The sequence below is a fragment of the Macrobrachium rosenbergii genome, chromosome 5, assembly GCF_040412425.1.
Source record: "Macrobrachium rosenbergii isolate ZJJX-2024 chromosome 5, ASM4041242v1, whole genome shotgun sequence".
NCBI lineage: Eukaryota > Metazoa > Arthropoda > Malacostraca > Decapoda > Palaemonidae > Macrobrachium > Macrobrachium rosenbergii.
The window spans coordinates 19,459,325-19,479,324 of NC_089745.1; the positions used below are offsets into that span (position 1 = coordinate 19,459,325).

Sequence of the window (20,000 nt, forward strand, 5' to 3'; positions counted from 1 at the left end):
TTCCAAATTTCTTATTTTATTGCCACCCGCTGCCTACTCTGTTTCCTTATGGAAACTCAATTTTAGTAATTTCATCGCCGCCCTCTACCTCCGCTTCCTTTTGGAAACCACATTTTCATAAATGCTTCCTTTTTGAAACTCAGGTACCATGTTTTCTTCTCCAACTTCTTCCTGCTCTTCCCCAATGGAACTCGATTCTCCAAAATGTCATCGCCACCCTTTACCTCCCTCTTCCATATGGAAACAGTTTTCCTAGTTTCATCGCCACCCTATGCACTCATCGCTTCCTTTAAGGAATAGCATTTTCGTAATTTCATTATCACCCTCTGCCTCCTCTACTTTCTTATGGAAACTCCATTGTCCTAATTTAACCTCCATCTTCTTCCTCTTTCTCAACCTTATGGAAACTCCTTTACCATCATTTCGTCGCCACCCTCTGCCTCCCTTGCTGCCTTTTGGAAACTCCATTTTCCTGATTTCTTCAATACCCTCTGCCTCCTTTGTCTTCATCTGATTTTCGCCCTCTGACTCCTTCGCTTCCATTGGCCTGTGAGGTTGCCTGTAACTTTAGAGGCGCAGTACAGTTTTCATCTAATGGCTATCTCTGGTCGCTTTTAGTTCTTGGAAACTCAAAGCCCTTTTCCAATCACTCCTTCACACCTAAACTATTTAAGAATATTGTCAACCATATTCTCATTGAAAAAAGAATGAAGTAAATATTCGCAAGAGATTCTGTTCTTAGCCAACAAGCAATAAACACAAGCTCTGCTTTGGGGCTGTTTAGTTGAAGTACCTGTAAATACAATCCACATTGACTATCCAGTTCACCAGATACTGATCAATAGCGAGATAAATAACCAGTGAGTTATTGTATGCATGTTTATTCATCCGGTAAAAGAAACAACAAGGATGATGAAAACACGATGTTATTCAAAGACTGTAGTGTTTTTGTATTCATTGAGGCATTACGCCGTTGTGCCGTCGCTCGCCTGCCGCACTCACCGGCGCCCACACCAAGCTGAATCTCGCTTGCATGTACTGTGTGTAAACAAGCACCGCTCGAAGCGAACGTTGGAAGAATGGGAGCCTGTTTATCATTTGTTTTTTACTCTTTTTCTTTTCCCTCAAGGGTAAAATATGAAATTGCCTAAGAAGGATAACCTTTTATTCTTTTTTTTTTTTTTTACATTGTTGTAGACTAACCCTTGAAGAAAATGTTGCAGATGTGTTAAGTAAGAAGGCTTTGCGAGTCTGTGTTACAGGTTTCAAAAAAAATTATTTAAGAAATTGGGTGGGGATTAGTGTAATTTTAAATTAACGATTTTCGCTGCTAAAAAATCACCATATATTAGTATTAGTCATTGTATTAAGATATACATACACACACACACACACACACACACACACACACATATATATATATATATATATATATATATATATATATATATATATATATATATATATATATATATATATATATATATATATATATATATACATATATAACTATAATATATATATATATATACACACACACACTAGCTGACTAGCTTACTAGGGCGCTGCCCGGGAAAACTCTGAATTACGACTGATAAACACTCTCTCTCTCTCTCTCTCTCTCTCTCTCTCTCTCTCTCTCTCTCTCTCTCTCTCTCTCTCTCTCTCTCTCTCTCTCTCTCTCCCCCTCCTCCTCCTCCTCCTCCTCCTCCTCCTCCTCCTCCTCCTCCTCCTCTCTCCCTTTCCTGTTAAGATAGTTGCGTCAGTTCGGGGCTGAATTTAGACTTAAAAGGCATTTGGAGTGTCACTGTTTATCTCAGCCACCTAGAAAATTATGGATTAGACACTAATATCAGTCATTTCTGACCTTTTATTTGTCACCTATTCTCAACCCTGCTTCCTATCGGGGCTGGACTAGGACTGAAAGGGCATCGGGAATATCAATATTCATCTCAGCGACCTCAAAGACTATGGATTAGACACTAATACCTGTCGTTTTCGGTCATTTTTAAATGTCACTCCCTTCCCATCCCCACCGCCTATGGTGCCAGTGATGTCTTACCCCCACAGTATTCTTTTTCAGATAGTAAGTCATTATGTATACCGAAATGAGGTATGATAAATTCGTAGGGTTTATGTAGCTACTAAGTCTACAGGCAGAACCAGCAACGTTTCAGGGAAGCCCTTCCCACCCCCAACCCCTTTGGTGACCTTTGGTGCTAGTGATGTCTTAGCCCCACAGTATTCTTTTCTAGATAGTAATTCATATGTATACCAAGTTTGGTTGAAATTGCTCAGTGCGTTTCAGAGTTATACTGGAACATACAAACATACTTAACACATACATACATCCATTTATATATATATATATATATATATATATATATATATATATATATATATATATATATATATATATATATATATATAAGATAGACCGTATAATTCTTAGTAATTGATTATTTTTAAGCTAAGGTATTTACCCACTAAATTGCACGTGATGTTTAGTTTGATCCTAGACAGAGTGTTATTAGTGTTAATGCAATTACCGTTGCACTTGATTTTCTAAATGATAGAGAGAGAGAAAGAGAAAGAGAGAGAGAGAGAATCAAAAGTATAAGCACGGTGAAGCTGTCGAGAAGGATTTTGTCACTTGTGGACACTGAAACACTTTCGACATGCTTGAAAGCAGCTTGTATCTCTCTTGATAGATTGTTCCGTTTATTTCCCTCATTATTGCTGTATTTATTTGCAAAGCTATTTCGTTTTCTGTTTAAATATCAGTAAGCATTTATCTTCATCATCCGTTAACAATTTTTAAAGCAAGCAGCTAAGAAGTTATTATTTTAAAAACATCTCTCCCCAGGTTTATGGTTCAATGTTTTCCCTTTAAATTTTCGTCCTTCTTGTTACACGTGTGAAGGTCAGCCATATTTTGATCTAATTATATTGCTCGAGGTGCTTCTTCTTCTTCTTCTTCTTCTTCTTCTTCTTCTTCTTCTTCTTCTTCTTCTTCTTCTTCTTCTTCTTCTTCTTCTTCTTCTTATTATTATTATTATTATTATTATTATTATTATTATTATTATTATTATTATTATTAACTCAGTAATTTGTCAAACATCAAATTACACGGTCATGTTTTGCCTATAAATATCCAACAATATAAGATCCTATATTTTAAAAAAAAAAAAAAAAATTAGAGGTTTTTGTTTTATTAAGAAATATAGTTTCACCTAGAAAAAAAAGGATATCTTTAGAGATATCTCGATGTTAAGAGATGAAGAGTTGTATTTGTATCGCAGAAATAATCATTCTGTGCTAGGAGAGAATAACTGATCATAAGGCTTGAATGACAGGTAAATGGGAGAATCAGTCTAAAATTCCTTTAGATATCATAACTACAAAGCTGAGTTGAATAAGTAACTTTACTTTGAAGGGGAATGAATTCATTATCATAATTAGAGGAGATGATCAAGACGGCTGTATTAACCTGGAAAAGGGAGATAGATCAGTTTATTAAAGGAACGTATTAAAGGAACCATTATGCAAATGTTGAATTGGAAAACGCATGTAATTTACGAATTTACTTCATTGAACGGATAAATTAGTAAGGATTTTTATGGATGCGTTTTTAGTGCTCAGTAAAAGAAAACTATTGTGTCGGCTTTTCCTGTCCGTCCGCACTTTATTCAGTCCGCACTTTTTTCTGTCCGCCCTTAGATCTTAAAAACTACTGAGGCTAGAGGGCTGCAAATTGGTATGTTGATCATCCACCCTCCAGGCATCAAACATACCAAATTGCAGCCCTCTAGCCTCAGTAGTTTTGATTTTATTTAAGGTTAAAGTTAGCCATAATCGTGTATCTGGCAACGATATAGGATAGGCCACCACCGGGCCATGGTTAAAGTTTCGTGAGGTGCAGCTCATACAGCATTATACCGAGACCAGTCTTAATTATATATGACTGGCTTACAGAAAAGTGGAATCTTTCGTTAAGGCGATTTAGGTTTCCGTTATATTATGGAGTCAATTACAGATTTTACAGTAGAGTAACTGTGACTCAGGATACTTTAATGGTGGGAACGCTTTATTTAATGACTCGGCTTAATCAGCTGTCTTTAGATAATGATGCTAATTTGTTTTCTTTCATCGGGAATAAAGTAACTGAACTTTTGTATGCTTAATCATTATTTTTCTCCTTGCTTGATCTATTCTTGATTAACTGATTATTTCTCTAACATTTTCTTTATTGTATTAATCTTCACATCTACTCAAAAACACTCATAAATTTTAGAAGACTTTTGAAAACCAAAGAATCCCTTCTTGTTTCTCCTGCGCCCTTAACTCTTTCTCCTCCTCCTCCTCCTCCTCCTCCTCCTCCTCCTCCTCCTCCTCCTCTTCCTCTTCTTCTTCTGCCTTTGCCAAAATTAGATCCTAAAGCCCCCAAAGACATACAAAGAATATCTAATATCACGACAGAAAGGCTCTCTTATTGCATTCCTCATTATTTTCCTTCTCCTCACGCCGCGGAGGACGAAAAATAAGAATAAAGGCGGAATTTTGCTTATGCCCTGCTGCCTTATGGAAGGAAGGAGGAGGATTATTCTGGGCTAGACTCCCTCCTCAAGAGTCCACGCACCGGAGTCCTTGGAAGGAGGTCTCCACCTTGCCCTTGACAGCTCTTCCTCCCAAAGCTTCTCTTCCTCCGCACTCTGACGTCTCTCCATCTCCTTCCTTTTGCGAACGAGGGAGACATTCTAATGAGTCCATCCCATTTTCTTCTTGTTTCGGATAAGAATAATTCATTGGATTTGGAGAAGCGCGGAAAAATCACTCGGTCATTTTTATCGTTCCCGAATTCCGGCGGACGGTGAATGAAAGGTTGGTGGCAACGTTATTTTGGTCAGACATTCAAGTCGTGGGCTGTTTGGAAAAGGCAAATTTAATGACTGCATGAATTCAATGTTTCCCTTATTTGAGTTGCCTTTTGAAGTCTATTTTTTTTTCCTTTTTACGTTGTTACTGAGATTAAACTCTGTCTTGGGAGATTTATGCAATTTTTAACATTTATTTACTAGGCCATTTAGTTTTTTGTGTCTCTTCATGCCACTGATTTCGCTACATTAAATATATATATATATATATATATATATATATATATATATATATATATATATATATATATATATATATATAAACATATATGTATTTATAAATATATATAATTATATATATACATACATACATATATAAATAAATTTCTGACTCACGTGGGGATCAGACCCAGGTCTCTCTCAAGTGGAAAGCAAGGGCGTTAACCATGGGCCATACAAGTCTATATATATATATATATATATATATATATATATATATATATATATATATATATATATATATATATATATATATATATATACACGTATACACATACCCATCTTTAATGTGTTTATATGGGAATAGGCTAATGATAAAAATAGATATCAGAACGTTGATTAAGGGGAAGATGAGGTAAAAGAAGTGCAGCAGTAATCACGAATACCGCAATATTAAATTTTGAACATTTAAGTATAACAACGATAATGTTGACCTTTTGTACCAAACTTTCCATCGACTATTTCCTTTCATTTAAAAATTTGTGGAATTGATGGAGTAAAATACTGAAGTGCTGAATTTATAATGATTTCTAAAAAAAAAGATATTTCTGGGTTGGGTAAGGGGGAAATTCATGGACTTAGTAAGTCTGGATTTTGAAGATGTATTGTCTTATTTACGTATGATAAAATAAGATACGAGACGTTAATGGATGACAATACAAGATAAGATTGGTCATTATTCTCATTGCTGTGATAGAAGAAGAAGAATGCAAGAGAACGAAAGTAGAGGAAGAAAGAAAATATATTGCAAATGAGAATAAGATGGACGAAAGTCATAGCAATAGCAAGAGAAGGAAGTTAAAAACTATTTGGAAGTAAAAATAATAAGAACAGAATGACGAATAGAAGAACAGAAACAGATGGGATGAAGGGAGATTAAGGCAGGCAGGAAACGTTGAGAAGAGCAGGAGAGAGAATGGAAGTAGGAAGAGAGAAAAAGGTAAAAAAAAAAAAAGCAGAAAGAGTAAAGTAAAGTAACTGCAGGACGAATTTTCATTTTATTAGGAAAAAAAGTAAGAGGAGCTGGAGGGGAAACAGTTGTCTGTAGTTATCATTTCTGTTTTTTCGTGTTTTTCGGGGAGGGGAGGGAGGAAATGGAAACAGAAGTGAATAAAAGACGAAAAACTTTTGTTTCAAGTTAATATCCCATCTGAGCAAAGAGGAGAGAGTTAGTGTAATTATATTCTTTTCTTAAATAGAATGAGACTAATGAGGAAGAGGACAACATAAGAGTATAGTTATTTCTTTTGTTGGAAAAAAGTAGATGTTTGAACTTTATTGACAAAAACCATTGGAAACGGGGAACTACATAACATATAGACCGGACTTTTTTTTTTTTTTTTAGTGAACTGAAAATTATCAGGAGAACATGAAAACACACAAGATGGGAAACTCAAGAGACAAGTATTGGAAGTTATGGAAATAGTGAACAAAATTGAAAATACAAAGTGATTGGTAAAAGACATCAGAAACATGGAACTGTATAATATATAGACCGGTTTTTGTTTTTAGTAAACTGAAAATATCAGAACTTAAAACGCACAAGATGGGAAACACTGGAGACAAGAATCAGTACGGAAATAGTGAACAAAATTGAAAAAAACTAAGTGATTGGCAAAAGATATTAGAAACATGTAACTACATTATATGTAGACCGGTTTTTTGTTTTTGGTAAACTGAAAATGATCAGAACATAAAAACGCACATGATGGGAAACACTAGAGACAAGAATTGGAAGTTAGGGAAACACTGAACAAAACGGAATATACAGAATGACTATAAGAATCGGCAGTTACGGGAGTATTGAACAAAATTGAAAGTACAGAAAACACTCACCATTTCCCGACAAGATGATGACCATGAGACCTGGGAGGAAGATGAGAGGGAGTGACCACCCCAGCAGCGCCATCTTTTCTTAATCCGCTTTCAGGGGGATCGCAGTTAGGCTACGGCTGAGCCGAAGTATTTCCGTTGTAACGGTTTGAAATGATGGTTGTCCGTTATGTCCGTGGAACTGAAGGTTTTCCGTTGCAGCCGAGGCCCTTCTCTTGTTTTCCTTTCGTATAAATACTTTTACAGCAGATATTTTCCTTCAGTCTCTAACTGGCAAAAGCCAGGAAAACTTGAATAGTTACCGAGTCACAATGTTATTGAGTCTCTATTCCTTTTTGCCGAGAATTTTTCTCTAATTTTTATTCTATTGGTAACACTAACCTCATCGTCCATAATGTGCTCAATCCACTGAAATATAAACCACATAGAACTTATTCAATTTTCGTAGGATTTCCATGAAAATCGTAGAATCTAAACAATAAAGTTAGTTTTCCAGAAATATAACGGGTATATTGTAAATACAATCCACTTAATTTTCACTATTTAAAACAAAATTTGGGCTATTTCACAGATATCAAGAGCTTTATACCTTTGACACACATGTTACTCCTCACTGGATCGTCATTATATTTGAGAATATTTCTCTAAAAACACACTTGTGTAATTGCTCAGTGTACATGGAGAATAAGTCAGGTTTTTCTTCATATAAACTTTTCAGGTGCACCTGGAACCTCACAGCTGAAATAAAAGGAAAACGTATGTTAGCTATACTTCTTTTATATCAAGCAAGAATTTTTCATTGCTTTTATATATACATGAGCATAGAAAGCTGTACAATTTGTAGAAAATTGTAAAATGGTGTTTCAATACCTGCTGTTCCGATTTCCAATGTTTATACTGAATTCAGGTATAGAGTTTAAAAAATATCATGGGATATGTTAAATTATTAAGTAGAAATATGTCCCATTATCGCATAGAAGACCGACGTATGGATGGATAAGTTATTATCCCCCAGATTCCTTCCTCCCCCTTCTTCCCCCCACACACACACACACACACACACACACACACACACACACACACACACACACACACACACACACACACACACTAACTCTCCTAAACTGACTTGTTCAAAGGTGTTTGTGAATGCACTTTCCAGACCTGATACCTCAAGTGAGTACTCATAGTTTCATTTCAGAGGAATTAATACTTACTGTAATATCCATACACATATACTGTAGATAGACCTGAATCCTGAATTGCCCCCTTCCTTGATACTATATAACTCATTTTTCATTGAGGTTGTTTTCTTATTCCATTTTAAGATCTCTTGATGTTTTCCGTGGAAACCCCCAAGGCTTCAGTAAATAAAAGCCTCTGCGAAAAATAACATAAAACAACGAAATTACTGTACAGTGGAGACGAAAGAAAAGTACATGCGTCTTCATTTACTAAACTTTGGGTGATTTAAGGCTTGGTCCGCACAGCCTTCATTCACCAAAGGCGTCTTTTCATCTAGAATGATGGTTCCTGAGGAGAGTCCTTAACGACTTTGGTTACCCGTTTCCCCGGAATCCATTACGGGCCCCTCCCCCCCCCCACCAAACAGATAACGACTTTTGGGTGTGGTCTCCTATAATCTCCGGTTGCGTTTTCTTTGTTGAACGGCCTTCCAGGTTTCTTTCTGGTTTCGTTGTATAAAACGTTCTGTTCCTAAGATCCTATTTCTTACTTAATACTATCAAATTATTTTTTCTGATGATTACATTCTTTAAGCAGTGTAGAATACCTGATTTTAAACATGTAAATAATAAATATTCATATCTTAGTAATGCCAGGCTTTTTTTTAGTGAAGGAATTCCCAATGGTCATTGAAGCAAATTAGTCTCTAAATGAAAGAGATAAAAGCTTCTAGATTGGATTAACAAAGTTCTTGGAGTCGAGACCCACTTAAACTGTTCGAGTTGTTACTGGATGGGGGAAATCGAGGAGACGTTTCAGTTTTAGCCTGGAACGTATGAATATATATATATATATATATATATATATATATATATATATATATATATATATATATATATATATATATATATATATATATATATATACTGTACATATATATATGTGTATTTATTATATATATATATATATATATATATATATATATATATATATATACACATCGTGTGTGGGTGGTTGTCTCATAGACCTGGGCATTTTTATGTTAGCAAATATTACGTCACAAATATCGTTTAATATCCATTTCACGATACCTCAGGAATAACTCTTACACCCAAGGAAATTCTAATTGATAAATGCTTCATAACCAGTGGGGTTCGAACCGATGCTTGATTTAGAACAACGAATTACAGTGACTTTTGACCGCTGAGCCATCGAGAGAGGTATAGGTTGATATTGACTCTGTTGTTCATTATATATATATATATATATATATATATATATATATATATATATATATATATATATATATTATATAATATATATATATATAAATATATATATATAATATATATATATATATATATATATATATATATATATATATATATATATATATATATATATATATATATATATATATATATAAATATATATATATATATATATATATATATATATATATATATTATATATATATATATATATATATATATATATATATATATATATATAATATATATATATATATATATATATATATATATATATATATATATATATATATATATAGTCTGTGCACATAGATCCCATTAATTCAATTGAGATAACTCCAGCAGAAATGGTCGTAGTAAGGCCCAGGCCGGTGGACTTCATATATTGTAAGGCCCTGCAGAAAGAAATTCCGTGTTGAAGTGGGTAAAAAGGTGAACGTGAGAGAGAGAGAGAGAGAGAGAGAATCTCAAGGAAGGGAGACGAGAGGAATTCTAAGGCTTCTTTTGGGAAAAATAGGAATGATTGAGTCAGCGCTCAATCGAATTTGCAGTCCGGAGAGATCGTGAAAAATTGCAGGAATTTTCCCCGTGGGTTACAGCTCGCTCAAAGAGGTTTATTTTCATGAGCTGTCCGATTGCGTTGGGTTGACTCTTTTCGGCGTGCTCAGCCGTCGTGGGGGCGGGGAGGCGGGGGGCGGAAATCTCATTATCCGAAATACTTTCATCGTAACGTAAGCGCACACATACATAGGTATACACGTATACTAGCACACACACGCACACACATTTGTAACCAAAATTTTCATAACTGATTCGTTCATTCACGAAACTTTCTACAATTCTTATCCGTTTCCACCTAAGGCTTCTTGTTATTACTATCCAAAACAAACTAATATAAATTTAAAAATGGAAAAATTGGTGTAATATTACTTTTATTGGTAACCGATTTAAAGCGATTAACATCTATAAGTAATCAAAAGATAACCGAATTTATTTCATCAAATTGTCGAAAGGTCGTTAAATTATTTTCATGGTTACCTTTAACTCACGAGTTATTCCTTGTGAGACTCTTTTTATTTTAGGCCCATTAAGATTAAGCCTGTGCAATGAATAATGAAGGCTTTAAGTTTTCTTTTTTTATTGAGAGCTTGGGAACGCTTTTGAATTAAGGACGGGGATTGAGGTCACGTCAGATTCCATTTAGGTTTTAAAAAAAAAAACACCGTTTTAATAGTTTTAATTCATTAGTCTGATGCTCATTCACCTCTTCCGTTAGCGTTGTGACTTTTAATATCTTTAATTCTTTGAATGCCCTCGGGCTACTCAGCAAGACAACACATTTTCAGTATTTTCTATAATGATGTCCCTCGGTTATGAGTTCTTATTAATGTAAGCCAGGGTTGGTAAGTATTTCTACAATGGTTTTGAAAAAACGACATAGCTAGTAAACTTTGAATCTTGTTTCTCTAATCAATGGAATGTTTTACCTTTCCTCTGGATATTACATTTCATGTAAAGAAACCATTCCTCGATAAATTGATGCATCATTCAACGACTATGGAAGAGACTCTTAAGTTATTGAATATAAATGAATGATTAAATTAGAAAGCTATTGGAGAAGAAAATCACGAATCACTAAGATTAATGTGTATTTTGCAATTCATGACGAATGGCAATCTCAGAAACTCACTCGGTTGATTGATAATCACTCATTTTGTTAGGAAGTAGACACCCCCCATCCCCACTCCCATCCCCCTCCGAACCCCACCCCAGATTGTGCAATCAGTAGAGAAACAGAGGAAATGGAATATTAATATCGTGGCTCATTTCATTAAAAAAGACTGATTGAAAACTCAAAGCCATAACACACTTAAGATTTTGGATTTTGATACTAAAATATTCATAAACTGGGTCACATTTAACCATAATGTGAATGCCTTCATTACTGGCTTATGATAACCAACTTCATTAACTCAACGTTAGTCAAGCCATTTAATCTGCTAGTGAATTAAACACGGAAACATGTCTGGATGGGTTTAATTATAATTTCTTGGAATTAATTAAATCTCTTCATCCAGCTACACATCAACATCATTTAGAACTTACGTGTATGTATGCATGTATGTATGTATGTATGTATGTATTAATTTCTCTCTGATGAATACTGTATAAATCAAGGACTAACATGACTGATGAATACTGTATAAATCAAGGACTAACGTGACTGATGAATACTGTATAAATCAAGGACTAACATGACTGATGAATACTGTATAAATCAAAGACTAACTTGAACATTTTTCATAATAAAAAAAGGTGAATTTTATGAACGTCTTCAGTTACTGTCTTTTCCTAATCAGGCTTTATTATTATTATTATTATTATTATTATTATTATTATTATTATTATTATTATTATTATTATTCACCCTTACATTGAACAGATCTTCATGGAATCGGACAGGAAATTATCCCATGCTTACCTGATAATTTCACCCAGGTAATTGTAGCAAATAACCTACTTTCAAGATTATAGTAAAAGGGGGCAAAAATTGCCAAAAAACCGATTTTGGATTTCTCTTTAGACTGTCGTTACGAACGAAATTTTAACATCAATTCACTTGCCTGTTACTTCTCAATCACTTGTCACCTCAGGATCTTAAATCCAAAACGATAGATGACGTAACATATTTAAATTCATACTCGTATTTCCTGAATTTTCGTAGAACTGGAAAAACCGGAAGTGACGTCATGTGTGTCATTCAGCGACATGCGCCGCTGAGGCTGTTTTTAAAAACGAAATAAAACAAGTAAATAATGCCCCGAACTTTCTTCGGCGCAATCGAGTTTTCTGCACAGCCCGTAATCAAGGCCACCGAAAATAGATCAAAATTTAGCTGTCTCGGTATAATGCTGTATGAGCCGCGGCCCATGAAACTCTCAGCCGGCCGTGGTGGCCTGTGTTGTTGCGTTGCCAGAAGCACGGTTATGGCTAACTTTAAGCTTTAACTAAAATAAAAACTACTGAGGCTAGAGGGCTGCAATTTGGTACGTTTGATGACTGGAGTGTGGATGATCAACATACCAATTTGCAGCCGTCTGGCATCAGTAGTTTTAAAGATCTGAGGGCGGACAGAAAAAGTGCTAACGGACAGACAAAGCCGGCACAATAGTTTTCTTCTCAGAAAACTAAAATGGTAAACATTGGCATACCGAGACGTGTAAGCACGTCTAAATGCAATCACAGCCCAGCTGAAGAATGCTTTAGTATATAACTGAGAAATTACCTATAATATGTAAAGTATCTTTCAGCTGTTATAAGAGGAAAAAGTCCATTGGGCTCTCTCCGACACTAAATATCTCAAGACGACCAAACACGAGTCAATTTTATGGCCTGTGGTGCATCCATAATTCAGTAGGGTGTCTCCGAATATTAACCTCTACCACGTATTTAAAGATGTTGTTTTATGTATATGATAGATAGAGAGATAAGAAATTATGAGAGAAATTAGAAAGTGAAAAAATGTAAACAGATTTTCACAAGCATAAAATGTAAAGATTATGATGAATACTCGTTCACATACAAACATATATATATATGTATATGTATATATATATATATATATATATATATATATATATATATATATATATATATATATATATATGTATATATATATAACTATTTTATCACATATATATATATATATATATGGGCAACCTCGATAATTGGATTATCCTGCTGTGAGACCTTCGTGAAAGGTACCAATTCCTTCAGTAAGCAATAGAGTAACGCCAATTACGCTTTTCCAATAGTCACGTTGATGCAAAAGCTCACGTTAGAATATTTCCCTTGAATGACCAGCAATAGGATATTTCTGGCGTGACCAATATGGCCCTCTTGCACGAAGAGCGGCTTTTGCCTCTCGGTGACCTTTGGGAATAAGGTTTGGGGCGTTGGTTACACCTGTCTACCATCTCCAGCGCACCTGTATTTTTGGGGACTGGATCCGCTCCGTGCTGGCATTTTCCTCGACTTAACATTGCACGTCGAGTTTGGTTTCTCATTTGTGTTCGTCTGGTTTTAAACGTCACATTGAGATTATCAATGTTTTCTTAATTATTATTTTTTCTTTTTCAAAGGTCCAGTGCTTGGGCTTGTCCCTAAATTTCATAATCCATACATCCATCCATATTTGATTACTTGACTGAAGACCTGTTTCAATTTCAGCACGACACAGAAATGATAAATTCGTCTGAGCTCTGTTACGGATATTTCTCGAAACGTAACAGTTCTAAGCAAAATTTGGATATAATTTCTCTTCCAGATCGGTTTCCAATCGTTGGTCACCTCAAATCCTTCAACAATTTCTCAAAAAGCTTCAAGATTGCAGTAACAGAACACTGGCTAGACAGGCATTTGGGGGTCTGTACTGAGATTACCTAAAGCTCCGGAAAACAAGATTATTTAAAGTGCAAATGAAAGGGGAAATGTAAAATATGGAAATTATGAACAGGAATTTTAGGAAGAAAATGATACCTAGGGGGAAAATGCAGTCTTAAATGTCTGTTCAATATCTGATAAAAGTAAGACAAAATGATAAATGTATAAAAGGTATCACTGCTCAAGATATTAGAAAATAATGCAAAGAAGATAAATGACGAATGTTAAAGGTTAAGGAAGGAATCGTAATTGGAATGTTCAAAACAATCCTCTACCAACACATATTCTGATTCTTCGGGCATCCAGAAGTCTACATTTTAATTCTCCCAGCCTTGGGAATAATCTCCCACATTGTGAGACAAGAATCAGGTAAAAAGAATCATTTGGAACATTCGGAATGGTTTACGCCATAATAGCAATTGCTGTGGTTGGATTTGTTGTACGAGCATATCACATGTTTACTGTTGGCATAGATGTACAAATATAAAGAATTACCCATCAAGAGTAATATTTTTGAGACGGGTGGAAACTTAAATGGTATGGCAAAGATTGTGACGTCAGAAGCTCAAGAGCAAAGTTTAATTCTTACAATAAAACTACAAGTCGGGTGCGACCATACCGTCAAAAGTACTGGCAATACAAGAGAATGTTAACTAAAGTAACGAACACGTAATAGAAAGAAAAGCAAGTAGAAGATTCAAAATACCAAAGGCAATATAATAAAAAAAAAAGTGAACGGTAAAAAGGAAAATGGGAACATAGAAGAACAAAAAGCAAAAGGGAGAGAGGAAAAAAGGCCTAAGGATTAGAATTCTTTATACCGGTCAGAAGCGTTTAAACGTCTCCCAGGGAAAGGTAGGTATCGTCCAGACGTTTACGAGAATCGGAGGATGAAATTGGTTGTGGTGAGAGGGAAGGGACTGGTCAGATTTTATTTTTAGGGCTCGCTGCGTTTGAGGATAAAGAAGAAATAGTAGGGGGCGAGGGGGAGGCAGCGAGGGAGAGAAAGAGATGGAGAAAGAGAGAAAGATGAATGTTATTGGCAATTTATGAGCAAAGAGTAGTAGGAAGGGACGAGAAAGGAAAACGTTCGTTTGATGAAGAAATTAAACTAGGAGGAGAGAGAGAGAGAGAGAGAGAGAGAGAGAGAGAGAGAGAGAAAGGGAAAAGGAGATAAAAAGGTACTGAAGTAGGGGGAATAGTTAAAAAGACAGAAGTCTTAGCTATGTGAAATCAGGCACAGTGGGAATTTAATGAGATTCCCATTCCAGTATAAGGTTTAAAAACAGTTGGAGCCTTAGTAATCTGCATGCGAATTTGTTAATAACTACTAAACTTGGTTCAAGAAGAACAAAGATAAGATAACGGTCTGACAAAGCGGTTGTGAATGGCCTGAGTTGAAGAAATTCATTGTCAGCTTTTTCATTGATTCGTCGCGTGAAGTAGTTGGATAATCTCGTTATGTATTAATCTCTCTCTCTCTCTCTCTCTCTCTCTCTCTCTCTCTCTCTCTCTCTCTCTCTCTCTCTCTCCATTCTTGCACGTTGTTTTAAACATAAGTGTCAGTTGTCGTTATATTCAGGATTACATTGCTATACATTACTGTCAATCAGATATTCGATAAAATGTTATTATTGTTATTACCTTGTCTCAAATGATTCAGTCCAGACAAATGGTGATATGACTATGAACCTTATTTAAAATTATATTCCCACTTAAAAGTAATTGCAAGATTTTAGATATGCTAGCTTTATTCCCACTTAAAAGTAATTGCATGATTTTAGATATGCTAGATTTCACTGATTCTCAGCGCTTAAAATAAAGACAGAGTTTCATATAAAATATTATTCTGGGTTCGGTGAACCTTCCTCACTTCCTTTAAACCATTTCCTGGTATTAATATGCCTCCGTATAGTACCAGCTATATAATATTTTTTAAGGTTATGATGAAGTTGAATACATGTTCTCATAGTGTTTGAATACATTGATTGTATCATCGTTGATTTTTTTTTCATTATTCGCTGTCAGGATCCTTTTATTTTGCTACTAAGATATTGTCGCTTTTTTTAACTGCTAATATATTCATTACCGAATTTTTAATCCAGACGCCCGCATATGCAGTCGAGTCATATTCTGCTATTCCAGATAACCTTGCCAACACCTCCTAGTCTTCATAACCTAGCCGATACCATAGTTTTTATAACCCCTTGCCAACACATTCTAGTCTTGATAACCGTGTTAGTGCCCTCTATTCTTGATAGCCTCTTGCCTTCACTTTCTAGTCTTGATAACCTTGCAAACGGGTTTTAGTTTTGGTAACCTTGTTAACACCCTTTAGCTTTGATCTTTGCCAACACCTTCAGGCCTTGATAACCTTAGCAACACCTTCATGTCATGATCACCTCGTCAACACCTAGTCTTGATAACCTTAGCAACACCTTCATGTTATGATCACCTCGCCAACACCTAGTCTTGATAAACTTACCAACTCCGTTTAGGCTTGAAAACCTTGCCAAAACCTTCTAGCCTAAATAACTTTTTCAGCACCTTGTCTTGATAACCTTGTTAACGCCCTCTAGTCGCAATACTTATTTGTTAACACCTTTTAGTCTTAATAACCTCGGGAAAACCTTGTGTTGATAACCTTACCAACACCATCTAGTCTTGATAACCTCTTAACAACTCATTTTCGTCTTGATAACCTTGCCAGTGCCCTCACTAGCCAAGGCAATATGCCTTACAAGACATTCCGTTTTCTTTTTTATTCTGCTATTTCCTTTTCTTCATTTCTGAATATCATGATCCTTCTAATTTAAGCAACAGAACGGAAATTAATCATGCAATTTCTGGTGGACATTTTGTTATTATTGTTATTATTATTATTATTATTATTATTATTATTATTATTATTATTTAGATACTCATCTGGTGTCATTTTTAAGAAAAGTATTTGAATAACGAATTGGCCATGCAATAGTAAATAAAGAAATGCAGTTGTGAAACAAAAGGAAGATACAATGAAATGGGAAGCTACTAGACGCTTGTGACGTAATGACAGAGTCAAATCCCTGTTCACCCCCCCCCCCGCCTCAACCCTACTCTCCCACCCGGACTTTAACAAATATCAATTAAGAGAAGAAAAACGCTCTCGATTTGGGTGCTTCAAAGGCCTGAGTCCACTTGTTTTCATTTTTATCTTCGTCCCAGTTTATGTTTTGGGGGGAAGCATCAATTAGGGCCAGTTTTCGAGCCAGAATAAAAAAAGGGGAAACATGGACAGTGACAACATAAACATGCCTCGAAATGGACATTAAAGACGTGATCTAGACCTTACGATCAATTCGTCTGTTTCCAAATCTGTCGTTCTGTCCTCTTGTTAGTAAGTATACCTTAGTTTTACCAGACCACTGAGCTGATTAACAGCTCTCTTAGGGCTGGCCCGAAGGATTGGACTGATTTTACGTGGCTAAGAACCAATTGGTTACTTAGCAACGGGACCTACAGCTTATTGTGGAATCCGAACCACATTATACCGAGAAATGAATTTCTATCACCAGAAATAAATTCCTCTAACTCTTCATCAGCCGGCCGGGGAATCGAACTCCGGCCTAGCGAGTTCCAGTCCATAGTTCTACCGACTCACCCAACGAAGAGCTGCCTCTTGTTAGTGGTCAAGAGACGAATGGGATATAATCTGCATTATGCTGGTCCATTTCAAATAGTCAGTTTGTCTCTCCTTAATAAGAAAGCTAAAAATTGCCAAGGAAAACTCCATCTGTTTCCAAGTCTGTCGTTCTGTCCTTTTTCAGTGTAAAGACTAAACCAGAAGATAATCTGCATTATACTGGTCCCTTTCAAATCGTCAGTTTGTCTCTGCTTCATAAGAAAGTTAGAAATTGCCAAGGAAAACACCCACATACCCAACAACGACGTGGCTAAAAATTATTTTTCGTATGCTTCACAAAAAAAAAAGACGGGGAACTCTTACATTTAACAGGCGTTCCCCTCAAATCCACTGAATAGGCAGCCGTTTGAATGAGGTCACCTTCTCTGCTCTTTCTACCATCATAGGAGTTAGCCTGACTCGGTGAATAGACATAATTAAAGCCCTTAATTATTTTCAATTCAATTTTCTAGGGGTTCGACTACTACGCAGCCGGGTGATTTTTTTTAATGCCCCTTCATTTCTGGACGGTGAAATTAGAGAGAAAGAGAGAGAGAGGGAATATTCGGAAAATTAGGAATTAAAGATCTTAATTCACAATTTTCTCAAGATTGAATGTGCACAGGGAAAGATGTTTCATTAAACAGTTGCCCTGAGCAACGTTATGAAGCTTCAGTGATGTCAAGAAATGAATGTAGTTTCTCCAGTGTTGTTCCTAAGCTTGTCTCTATTTTGCGAAGATTTTTAACCACGCCTTTAGCGTATTATCAGTATGTTTATACGTCGTCAGTTCTCATCAAGTATCGAATAATTAAATATAGTTATAAGGAGAAACTTGGAATTGCCACTGATTTCATGCTTTATACATTTGTTAAGTCACTTGAAATCTACAAAAATATAACAGTAATAATAATTGTTATCTACAAAGGTTCTGTGTTGAATTAGGTTCTTTTACTTATCAAATTTCAATTGTAGTCAAACAGTTTCCTGTATATAATTTTTCGATTAACTCGAAATCCTATCTGTATATAAATATATATATATGTGTGTGTATGTATATATATGTGTATTTATATGTATATGTATTATATATACACATATATATTGCTAGACACATGAAAATGGGTATCTATGTCATAAATGCTTACGTTAATGATAAACGCTACAATAATGAAAATGTATGTATGTAACACAAATACAGGAATTCAGATTTCATGGTAATTTCGCATGGAATTTAGACGTTTATGACAACTAAACATACTGAAATGAGAGAGAGAGAGAGAGAGAGAGAGAGAGAGAGAGAGAGAGAGAGAGAGAGAGAGAGATCATTTATGCGTCTCTCTCTTAGAGAGATTTACATTCAAATCCATAGAATTTGAATTCAAATAATCCTGTTTCAGTCTCATGTTTATTCCTTTGCTGATGTCGTACTACAAACATATTTTTCATGTAGTAAATGATAATATTATCTTCATTCATTTTAATTTTTTTGTAGGCATTGAAAGTGAGTCTTTATCCTTTTTAAAACGTAGAATTTTATACGCTTGACAAGGCTGTGAATGAAATTCGAGGAATAGTAAAAAAAAAGAAACGGGAAAACAGAAAATAGAACATGAAAGAGAGCGATAAAATCTTTCCGTGCGTGACAAATGGTAGAGAATGGTGACCAACGCATTGTTATCCGCCACAGTTCTATGTGCATATGCATTCTATCTCTGCCGAAATTGCTTTTGGCGAGCCGGGTTACAATTTTTAGAGGAGATATGTATTCAGCTTTCTCTCTCTCTCTCTCTCTCTCTCTCTCTCTCTCTCTCTCTCTCTCTCTCTCTCTCTCTCATGGGTCTTAAATATGTTGAGTTCGCTTATGCCAACAGAAAATTATTTCTGCATTAAGCCTTATGTTATTGGTAGCTTTACAGTAAATCAGTGAGTAAAGCAAAGCTATAGATGGCTTATGTTTAGTAGGTTACGTAAGCAGTATATTTTTGATAAACCTTTTGTATTAATGCATTGTATTTTTTTATCTTAAAAGTAGATTTTACCCGTACATATATGTGCATGTACACACACACACACACACACACGCACGCACACATACACATTATATATATATATATATATATATATATATATATATATATATATATATATATATATATGTGTGTGTGTGTGTGTACGTATATCACAGACAAATATTAGCCAAAAATATCGAGATATATTTAATTTATTATACATTTGCCGTGGCAGATGCCCAGATCAGTTTTTGATACCCTTTGGCATAGATTATTCCCTATGTATTTGAGTATATATATATATATATATATATATATATATATATATGTATATATTATATATATATAATCATGAAACTACAAATATCGCTTAATATATATATTTTTATATATATATATATATATATATATATATATATATATATATATATATATATAT

The 20,000-nt window shown here is 35.0% G+C and overlaps 1 protein-coding gene across 4 annotated transcripts in view; it reads right to left on the reverse strand.

Annotated features, from left to right (window-relative positions):
* hig (hikaru genki) overlaps positions 1–20,000 on the reverse strand; it is a 106,706-nt gene that overhangs the window by 60,066 nt on the left and 26,640 nt on the right. For 2 of the 4 annotated variants that reach the window (XM_067103713.1, XM_067103715.1), the window contains one exon: positions 6,990–7,724. In XM_067103713.1, the coding sequence (XP_066959814.1) occupies positions 6,990–7,062 (73 nt within the window). In that variant the 5' untranslated portion in view covers positions 7,063–7,724. The remainder of the gene's footprint in view (positions 1–6,989; positions 7,725–20,000) is intronic. The other 2 variants (XM_067103712.1, XM_067103714.1) reach the window with 2 other exon arrangements.